This window comes from Lissotriton vulgaris, chromosome 12 (assembly GCF_964263255.1).
Source record: "Lissotriton vulgaris chromosome 12, aLisVul1.2, whole genome shotgun sequence".
NCBI classification, from domain to species: Eukaryota; Metazoa; Chordata; class Amphibia; order Caudata; family Salamandridae; genus Lissotriton; species Lissotriton vulgaris.
In genome coordinates, this window is record NC_141700.1 from 624,347,018 (window position 1) to 624,358,479 (window position 11,462).

Below are 11,462 nucleotides of genomic sequence, written 5' to 3' on the forward strand. Positions count from 1 at the left end.
ATTCTGCCCATCACATCAACTGTTCATGATTTTTGTGCAATATGTTAGTATTGACAAATGCTATTTCATCAACCACATGTTTATATGTACGCCCCTTAACTAGGAGGGATAGGAAAATGAACTTTGTTGTTTATATATACCCCCATCAATTAGAAAAATGAACTCTGTTATGTAAAAAGGGGCGACTGTGGAAAATAGAAAAATTGATGTACATAAGCAGCGTTCATTTGCCCTCTCCCGTCCCCCTCCCTGTAGGCACCACGTATACCCTGAAATATTGACCGTATCACTCCGCCAGTAAAAGCCCGTGCCCATATGTACATGACAGCCATTTTAGGCACCTTGGCCTCTTGCCCACTCATTAGAATCACTGGCTTCCCTCCTGCGCGCATTTGAGCACCCCCCTCCCACTCTCACATGCATAGACCATGAAACCCAGCACTCTGCGCGACCCTGCTATGAAAGGCAACCCTCCTGCTTGACCCAGGCACCCCCCCCATTTCCCTCTTGAAGAAGCATCCTTCGCCTCAGCTGACATAGCCCCCCAGCTGTATCTGACTGCCCCTGTTCTCTCATGTACGGGTCATAAGACCTCTCTCTCTCTCTGTGCGACTCTGACCCTGCGCGCACCCTGACCCCCTCCTTCTCCCTCACATGGATAAGTCATAAACCTTCCTCCTCTGCAAGACCCTGTCCTTGGGAGTCACGGCCGCGCCTGACCAACACCTCCTTTCCTTTCATGAATAACCCCTCTGTTAGCAAACCCTCCCTCCGCGATGGACTGTCCACACATGTCCGAGGCCATCGCCTAAGCCGGGAGACACTGTTTACTGCCCTTTATTGTATGGAGTCACTCCTCTTCAAAGGACCCACTATTGATCCTGGCCTCCCCACCCCCTGGGCTACGATCAGGCGCACACATCCTAATAATCAGCGGAACATTCAGCTGCGTCATTGCCCCCTCTCTTATCAGCAGGTCAAGGGTCCCTATTGTGAACACATGTGGGGTAGGATTGACACGAGGATTATGGGGTTGTCTTTTCTTTGTTTCACAATGCTGTGACCGTAATGCCAAGTGTTTTGTAAAGTATAAAAGACAGTCTCAGCTCACTTGTTAGAGCACCTCCCGATGGCACCTTGTTTCGTGTCTGACATGACAGGCTCTCCTCATGAGAATTAAACTCTGTCCTTGATTCCTGCTTCCAGCGCCCGTCTCCTTATTTTGGTAATTATTCAGAATGGGAACTAAGAGGCGTCTTGCGCCAGCAGCCTGGGCATCGATGATAATATGGGCTCCTGTTCCACAGCACAAAGTAACAAAATTGAAATCGCAAATCATTTGATCTTAAAACAGAATACACAAATGTTTGAGTATATATATCTTTACAATTGAAAACTCAATATCCTATCTTCTCAGATACACAGCTTCATACTTATATTGTACATTGGTTTGTCAAATGAATGTATGACATTACAACGAAAACTATTACACCGCATACCCTTACAATGTGGTCAATACAACAAGGCTTCCATTACAACACAAGCCATTACAACACATATTCCATTACAACGAAAATTACTGTTCTAACACTGCCATGTGTGTACCTCAGCGAAGGTGCTGGTCATTGAGGGACATGCGTTGTAATGGAGGTTTCTCTTGTCAAATATCAGGCAAATGACCAAATTAATAACTGACAACATTTTTTGAGGAAGTACCCCACGGTATCCGAAAATTCTATATAGATCATCATACTTATTCATGATAATACCATATATTAATCGTCAAATATCGGTCTAGCTAAAAGGCATTCTTCTAAAATGTAAACTAAGGATATTTGTAATGAACATAGTCAAATTCCTAAACTTTGGATGCCGAGCGACCTAACGATATGCCAATTATAAATCAATTAAACACTGGAGTTTGAATAACGTGAACTATTTTAAGATGGGTAAGAACTGTTTTATAATTGAGGCTCCCGGTTTTCCATTTTTATGGATTTTTACAGAAAGAAAAAGCGTTTCCTGTCTGTATTTATTTTTAAAAGCGGAAAAATGCAGAAAAGTGTGCTTCTTGTGGGTGACTCTCCATGCTATTTTTCGTGCAGATAGACAGCATGGGAAATAGGTTGAGATTTCCCTAAATGCAGGTGTATGGTAACATTTTAGTATTATAATGCTCATATTTACCTGAAGGTGTGTGTGGTGTTTTGCTATATTTGGCTGCTTAATTTGCTAAAACGTGACAGGCAGCAAAGTATGAGTGCATGTTTATCAGTTTAATAAATGTGGAAATATACTATTTTAGGACTCCGTATAGTCTCAAAACAAAATGAATATGGATAAATACCAATAAGATGCACAAAAAATTAGAATATGGATAAATGCAGACGGAAAGGTTAATATATATATATATATATATATATATATATATATATATATATATATATATATATATATATATATATATATATATAACCATAAAACTGGGAGCCCTATAATGTATAAGTGACATTGTTACTGATAACTTTGAAAATAAACTTTGTTTTGTAAACTAAAATTTTATTTTGTGTATAAGTTAATTGCTATGCTGTACATCTAATTGCAATGCATTATTGGTACAATGTGGATTGACTAATTACTGTTATATCTTTGCTTACAGCAATGTTGACTAATAGCGGGATACAGTTGTCCTTCCGAACATCTGTTAAATATATTGAAGAGATCTAAACATCGAACAATAAATTGCTCTTTACCATTATATAATTTATATGATGGAGAACCAAAGGCGGTATAGAGAAGACGGTAAGTTGTTCATTCTGTGAGACAGAAGTCATGCTATTACCAATGTACAGTTTTTACGGTTTTTTGTTTGTCTGTTGTTGTCTATGTGTTTTTAGATGTATGTGTCCACTTTGTTTGCTATATACCTGCTTGTTGATTGATAAAGAGGAATTAGACAGCATGTAGTAACCTTTATTGAGGTTGATAAAAGGAATGGAGGTCTTTCTGATTCTTGATAAACCAGTAATATTGTGAAATGAGTTGAAGAGCAAATTAACTATATTCCTCGAGGAAGTAATTGAAGTTGGTTTACATTGTACTGACCTGCACACTTGCATATCTAATAACTCAGACACCCTACAAATGAAGCAATAACTTGCTTCATCTGCCAGGAAACAGACAATGGCTGTGATCTAGGAGATACAGAAGCAAACTGGTAAAGCCCTCTGCACAGCCCACTCAGGCACCAAGTTATCCACCCACAGCACAATAAACAAGACATTTCCACTAAACCTAAACATCTATTAGAATGCAGGCGTTAGAAGCCTTGTCCAATAATCAATCTGCAATGTCAGCATGTATAAAGTTATCCAGACTTCTGAAAGAGCCAGGAGGCCATGTAATTGGAGAACTGTGTCCACAGTCTTATGCAAATATCGAAAACGTGGACTGACAAAGAAGGTTATGGGGGCTGGCACTGCCTTAGTTAAACAATAGTAATCCCAATAATGGTCTGTGGCGTGCTACGGAGGTATCGCTGTCTGGTCCATACAGCGTGTACATGAACAAAGTCTAATACAAAGCTGCCCCGTCCCGGGGTAAGACTCGAAATCGTGTCATAATGTGTGCTACCTTTATCAACATTCACAAAGGGACTTCAGCCTCAAAGTATATTATGATCACCTATGAGAACCCCACACTATGTAAAATAGGAATGAGCAGAACTCACACCTTGTGTTGCATCACAAAATATCAATGAACCAAGACTGCCCCTGAAAGTAACACACTGTCAAATTAAACAATGGACCTCCCAATGCTGACTAAAAAAAATAATAGGCAGGACTCACACAACAAATTAATACTAACGAGTTATATCCTCTCAAAGACATTATATTTGCCAGTGCTACTTTGTGCCTGGCGATGGTAAGTGGGTTAAGCCATAACAATGAATCATGAATATTAATGAGCAAAACTACACACCCATAATATACAATTTAAAAAAAAATTATATCTGCATCATTTCAGGGAGTTTATGGCTCCCACATGATCACGTACCACAAAGATAGTGGTGGACAAAGGGGGCTCAAAATGTATTCTGTTGGTCAACATACCAAACGAGTTGGAATCCTGGGTTAGACAACACAGTTTGTTCATGGAAGCTTAGATCTGCATTAAAGATTGGGCACCACATTAAAATTGTCTTCTTTGGCTTCGATTAGTATGCACAAGTTCTCTATCATGGGGTGGCATAGAGCACACTGCATTGCAGGAGCCCAGACTGAATGTGCTTCTTTTGGATGGTATTCAATAGTGAAGGGATGCACACCTTTTTTAACGTTTCTTTTCTTCTCCATTTTTATCTTTCCTTTATTTCCAATTGCGTGCAGAACGGTTGTTAGGCATTTGCCCCACTGCCATTAGTCAAAATGTACTTTTAAGTGATGGGACTACATGTAGCCCCAAAAAACCATTTGCACAGCTTCATGCCGCCCCTGGCGTGCATGTTTTCACCAAACTTTTAACCATTTCTTTATGTATTCCAACTTTTCACCGTAATCTTTTTTCTTATTCTTGAATCATTGTTTTTCACTGTTTAATCCAAATCCACAAACCAAACAAAACTGCCAATTTTCAGTTTTCTAATATTCAGACTGTGCCAATCCAGGCCTTCCGTAAGAATATGGATAATGCAACGTTCAACGCAAGCAGTCTTTATTTCATATAAAAAACCCAATGCATTTCGGGCCGCTCATGGGCCCTTCTTCGGGGGTCACTGCTGTGCTTGTATTTAAAAACCCATCTCCATCAACATCGTACTCGAGATGGATGGATGGTAGCCATCGAGCTGGTACGGTGAACATGATTATTCAGTCATGTGCAACAGTGGATTGGGAGGAACTGAAGGAGCAATGCACTGCCTACTGTTTTGCCTCCGCTATTTGGGGTTTAGACGGTAACACTTAAGACTCATCCAAATAAACTATAGATGGCAATGCTTCTCCATTCTACGGAAGGGGAAAGAGGTGGAGGTTGTGTATGCTACGGAAAACCAGCACTGCTGAAACTTAGAATGTGCAGGAGTTATGCTATGTCAACTTTTCAATAGTATTATTTTATTGCAAGTTGATAGTTTTAGTGCATATTTTAATTGAGTGATATGATTTGTTTTGTAATCTATGTCTTCTGCCGGAGCCCCCACCTTCAAGATGAAAGATCACAATGTAGGTTTGATCTAGGGTGATCACCGACAGCAGAGCTTTTAGACAGATCCAAATATCTCATTACCAGAAATGGTCGCATGAAAGCTTAAAGACCAGATTCTTACATTCCACAGACAACACCCCTTGGCACCTCTGATCCCTCATGGTTTGTTTCTGGTCTTGCAGTCACAACCTTCATCAGACCAGCTTTCAGGATTTATTCCCTCACTTACACCTGCCCAACCTAACTAATCAGCGTCATGTCACATACCTTGACCTTCATCGCCATCTTCCTAACTGACCACTGGATCTTTACTTTCCACATACCTAGTTAATTCACTTCCTTAATCTCATCTATGAAAGTCAATTCCATAACCAACCACCCTCAGTTGTCTCTGGAACGCCCACCCCCATTGCAATACATTCCATGTTAACTGTTTTAGGTTGTTATATAATGCATACAAGAGAGCATGCAAGATATGAACAGGACACTAATGGAATGTACAACTGTATTCAACATACTAGTGCCTGCAAAGTAGAGTTCCAGAGCTAATTTACATGGAATTATTTGACAAATACATCTGATTTCAACAGCTGCAACTGGAAGCAGATGCCATTTACCATGGCCAACATTACTCCAGATTCAAAGAGCATGACAGAGGTGTAAAGACACACACAGAGTACCGATTTAGAGTTCGGTGGACAGAGTACTACGTTGCAACTGCCTGGCAAACTTTCAAAAGCCTTTACAGCAACCACAGTGGTGACAGCGGTTTGTGGGAATGCAGGAGATATTCGCTAGACCGGCAGTCCTCTCTAAATTTGGCAGACATAGAATCCTCAGCATGGTGGCAGTTAAGTACTCTGCCACTGCAACTGCACTTAATCCATCTACCAAAGTCTAAATCAGGCTTATAACGTTTAGGCAATTCATTCCGGAGTAAATCAACTCCAGTTACACCAGCCATTTCCAGGAGTGGGATGTATTTGCCATAGATATTATGTGTAAATGTGATGACTACTGGCTGTCACAAACATGGGTAGAGGTGCCTACGCCACCATGAGTAGTATATGCACCGATAGGTGTCAGTGAGCTTTCCTTAGTGAATACTATTCACAGATCCTAGTTTCTTCCAACATGAAAGTATGTTTATGTAGGTTGGCAGGTTGTGTGAATTAAGCAGATCGGTGTAACTTACACGTGTTTGCTGCAAGACACTGAATGTGCTGCACATCTAAATGTAACATACACATGTAAAACAATGGGTTTATACCATAAAATGAAAAATCCTGATAAATCAAGATTTATTAAATTTGAATTAACGAAATCTACAAAATCCTGTGGAAAAGCATTCCTACTTAGCAAAATGTTACTTGAGCAATTCTGCATAAGGAGAGGGGTAATGAGCCTCAAAGTGGTTTGGGAGGGGGTAGCGTTGGCATTCTGAGCTATTAGCAACAACTTCAATGGACATTCCAGACCAAGAAGCACAGAAATACGATTCCACTATTGCTAAGAAAAAAACAGAATAAGTGTGCGCGGTGTGGGAAAAGGAAGGCAGCACCGCCATATTTTAAAAGTGTCTCTGAGTCAAAGGAATTGGTTGGACTAAGAGGACTTTGTACAGAAATTTGCAAAATGCACTGTTTACCAAATCCCGAAACTGGACAGAGTTTGGTTGCTGGTGGGTAATAGCTGTTTTATACACCCTAAACACCACCATTTCTTCTGGTTCATGGCACTTTAACGTGGGTTAGTATCAGTCAATTCATTGGTGTACATTTCTTCAAATGGAAGGTTGTCAGTTAAGTAGGAATTGAAAAAATATTGATTGTAAAAAGTATAATATATATATACGCACACACACACGTAGACAAACATTAACGTACACAGTTGTTCAATGTCCAGTTTCATTGACGTTTTCGTGTTCAGTGCTTTATTCATGGCTTCTACTCCTTTAGTGAATCTGGAGATATGCTAATTTGAATTTGACACAAACTAACGTTTTGCAAAAAAATGACCAGCATTTGACCTGGAGATCTCACTTGAAGTAGTTCTGCTGCTGTGCATCAGATTAATCCCTCGTTGGATGGAAGAATGGGAAATAAGAGAGGCCTGTGTATCAAAACTAAAGTAGTCCACACTGACAAATCACGATTCAAGACTTCACAGCACACCGTTTTATCAGTACAAGGATGGGATACTTTCGGGAAAACTGAAACTGACATTTAAAAACACACTGAGCCTGTCACAAACAGTGGAGGGTGATCAGTAATATGAGAGACTATCGAGATAAACCACTAAATTAACTTGGGGATACGATCTGCAGCAGATCGTGAATTGTGAGACATGTCAATGAGCCTTGCCCAACCCACGGGTCAGGAGAGGGGCAAAACAGCTAATAATGGCTTAAAAATAAAGGGGAAACTGGCCCCTTTTGACTGATGGGCCTGTCATTGGTATCTTTTTCAGCTGTTCCTCCTTCCACATATTGCCACCCAGCATGACATCCTCTCTCCGCTGTCCCATGCAGTGCCAGCAGGCAATCCTCAGATTACAAAAGATCTGAACAGTTACGCATAGGTTAAATACTGTAAATAACCGGGTGCTTCTGGTAAGACACTTTTAAGGTTATGCTGTTCCTCCTGGAGCCCCTGTGATTATTTGGTCTAGTCTTCTGATGGTACTAGCAATACCATTACTAGCAATCATTTATTTATACAGCGTAACTGCCAGTCTGGTGACTCCATAAATCAAAACTGAACGTACATGTCCTCGGCATGATTTAAGAAAGCCATTATAGTCAGAATTAGTTTTTATTTGGTGGTGGGATGGGGGGCTGAAGGGGGCGGGTCGGTGGGCGTGTTAAGAATATACCAAATATTAGGGACATCCTATGGTGACTGATTAATAAATTACATAAAAATGGGTAACGTCTACCCAAATTTAAATATGAGGTGTTTCTGAAGGCAGAGTAGTGACGCTAAAGTTAGAAAACATAACTGTTTAGGACAAAGTAACTAAAATGAGGCATAGAGCACAGAAAAAAAATAGGACAGGTGCAGTACTGGTACAAAAAATAAATCAAGTTAAGCCTGGAGATAAAGAGACACGACAGTTTTAACGACCGAGCAAGGATCGCCGTGTAGTTAGCAAAAATGAAGTTTTTTTTTTAAAAAACGGAATAGTTGCTCAAGTCCGCGAGGACATCGGCAATGACAAGACATGGTTAGGCAGACCCCTTCCAAACTTCAACGAAGTGCTGGCCACACTCACGCTGACAGCTGTCAGGTAACTATGTAACAGCTTTCGCCATCCGCTCTCTGTCCTTCAAATCCCATACCCTATAAATTGCTAGCCTGCAGCCTCTCCAAGGACGGCGAGTTTCCACTTAGTTTACGGGTGCCAGTTTATTTCTTTCTCTAGTGCAGTCTGAGTCTATCTGCCTCACGACCTTCGCCTTCAATGTCCCTTAACTTTGAGATCTCAGGCCATCTCACACTTTTTTAACTCTCACAATCCGGAGCCGTCCCCTCTCTCTTACCTTCTAGGGTCACTTCCTTCCCGGCCCGCTTGAGAGCCTGCACGGCTTGGTCATGGGTGGCCTCGCGGAGGTCGCAGCCGTTGACGGCCAGGATGGCATCGCCCACGCTCAGCGCGTGGCTCTGCTCCGCCGCCAGTCCCGGGAAGATTTTGGATATCAGGATAGGCATGCGGTTCTCGCGCCCGCCCTTGATGCTGATGCCCAGCCCGCCGGACTCCTGCTTGAGGACCCGCACGGTGCGGACGGGAGAGTTATCCGCTCCCCGCCCAGGGCTCCCCGGGACGCGCCCAGGGCTGCCGGGGGCGCCCCCGGGACTCCCTTCCGTGCCATTAGACAGTCCCTGCCCCTCGGAGCCCGGCTCGGCGGAAAGTGCTAGGGTGTCCCCACTCAGCTCAGCCAGCACTCTCACCCAGCGCTCCCGCAGCAGCAGCTCCAGGAGGCCCTGCTTGGAAGCACGGGTCCACACGGCCATGGCCAGCGGCTCAGGGTCTGACTCCCGCCAGAGCCGAGCGCTCCGCCTCCTGCCGGCAGCTCCCACAGAGCTGCTCTGGCACCTCAGCGGAGACACGCGGAAGCCCTCAGAGCCCCGCCCTCTACCATATTCATTATTCATGAGATGTTTCTATATCCATTATTCATAGCATGGTGTAGCTGCTTTGGAGGAGACATGGTGGCTGCACGTGACCCACACAGTATTCGTCCAGCCCACCCCTTAATCATCATTATTCATGAGGAGGTGAAAGTCCTTTAAGCATTTCCATTTCCACTAGTACAGTACAAGTCTGCCCCGCCTTATCATCAATATTCATGAAGAGGCGGAGCACTAGCTGGTGACAAGTAACCCCGCTCCCCATGAACACAAAGAAAGGACGAACCAAAAAATAATGCTCGTACTTGGGGAACAGAGATGAAGGACGAAAACGTAACCCAAACTTTATTATACAGAAGAAAGACTACTCATTTCTTTCATGAAAAGAAAGAGCAGACTAATTATACGCTGTGCTTCATAGCCAGAGGCACGGTGGATGGACTACTTATTACATCTTAAGATAGGTGTGTAAGATATAACATTTCCTAGTTCACAAGAAGGAAAGTTTCAATTCTATCAACCCTTTGGCTGCTAATGATTTCCTACCCTGAGTACGGTTTCTTTTTTAGGTCTTGCCTGCCATAGCAAGTGCGAGAAATATTATATACAACAAGGGCAGTGCTTAATTTGAAAAAGGATAAGTGTCAGGGTTCTCGTCGCGAGGTAATTGCAACTTGCACCTCACATAACCCATGCCAGCGCTGTCAATGACAATACATACACAGCTACTAACCTTCACACTCCTACAAGTGTGACAAGTCAGACTATTCTATGCCCTCAAAGCCAGAAGAATGGCTTGGGAGGCAGGTGTTAGTCATTGTTAATGTAAATTGAACAAATAAACTGCTGTTGTTGTGTTTAAACCCAAATTAGCAGGACACCGCCACCATGTGGCAGACTGTCATAGCCCAGGTGCTGACAATAAGGTGCTGGTGCAAAGCACAGGAAAGCAGCGGCTCAAATTAAGCACTGAACAAGGGACCTGCAACCTGCCATTTGCTTAACATTTGCTGACTTCATTGTCACTCTTATTTGCTGCCTTCTAATTGGTCTGCATGTGCTGGCTCAATTTCCTGTACTTTCTGCTGGAGCATGGACCAAGTTCTAATTGCATCAGCTTGATTGGTGTCCTTCCGCTGATCATGCTGTGATTGAGGTACTGCCAGGAGTGGCCTGGCCCCTGCAAAAGTGGTGGGGCGGGCAGGAGGAGGGAGCTGGGGAAGGGGGGGGGGGGTTGGGGGGTTCAGGGTACAAAATAATAATAATTAAAAAAGTTACTTACCTGATCACTGCCGCCGTCTGCCGCATCCCGCTCTTCTGGGCACAGGCTCCCAGTATGCACTGCGGCCAATCATACCGCTGTATGAAAGCAGCGTCGGGATTGGTCTGAGCCCTTGGACTTTGCGCTCCCAGGCAGACTGGGAGCCTGTGCCTGCTTTCTTCAGTCACAGCAATGCAGCTGGGGCTGGAGAAAGTCCTGAAACGGCCGGCCAAACCCTCATGCTCAGAGAAGGGACAAGGAAGGGCACTACCAATCCCCCACCACAGTGTCATCCCCCTCGACCCGCCCCAAGACTCGTCAGAGTCCTGGGGGGGTCCAGGGGGATTAAAATAAAACAATAATTAAACAGTTTAAAATCCGTTTTATTATTGGGTTTTTTTTTTTTTGTAAAATTTTTATTTGGATTTTGCAAGGTTTTAAGCAGAAGAAAGAGAGGAAAAAAAAAAACTAAGGAGAATAAAGGAACAGGCGACATTCCGCCATATATCCCCACACAGGGGGTGCTGAAGAACATTACTGCAAAGAAAAAAGCCCAAAAGTACATCAAAAGGGACGGCAGCCAGCAAAGTCAATAGGAGTGCAAGTGATATGGAACTTAAGTCTACATTGTCCGAGAGGCGCACCCATGTCTCAGCGGCTAGCGCAAAGTTCTCAGAAGGAGAAGGGTGTCCCAATCATGATCACAAACATAGAAAAAAGGGCCAGGCCGTCCGCCTGCAGAGGTGATTCGGGTCGCAACTAAAAGAAGAACAACAATCCCAACTCAACACCCCGCCCCCCCCATTTCCCCCCTACCCCCCCGCCCCTCCCCCAGTGGTGGCGACCATCACGCACTCAGAACATCA

The 11,462-nt window shown here is 43.4% G+C and overlaps 1 protein-coding gene across 1 annotated transcript in view; it reads right to left on the reverse strand.

The window, feature by feature from the left end:
- Positions 1-9,328, reverse strand: part of SNTB2 (syntrophin beta 2) — a 285,109-nt gene extending 275,781 nt beyond the window's left edge. The window contains exon 1 of the mRNA XM_086945768.1: positions 8,747-9,328. Coding sequence (XP_086801894.1) covers positions 8,747-9,218 — 472 coding nt within the window. The 5' untranslated portion in view covers positions 9,219-9,328. The remainder of the gene's footprint in view (positions 1-8,746) is intronic.
- Between the last annotated feature and the right edge of the window lie 2,134 nt (positions 9,329-11,462).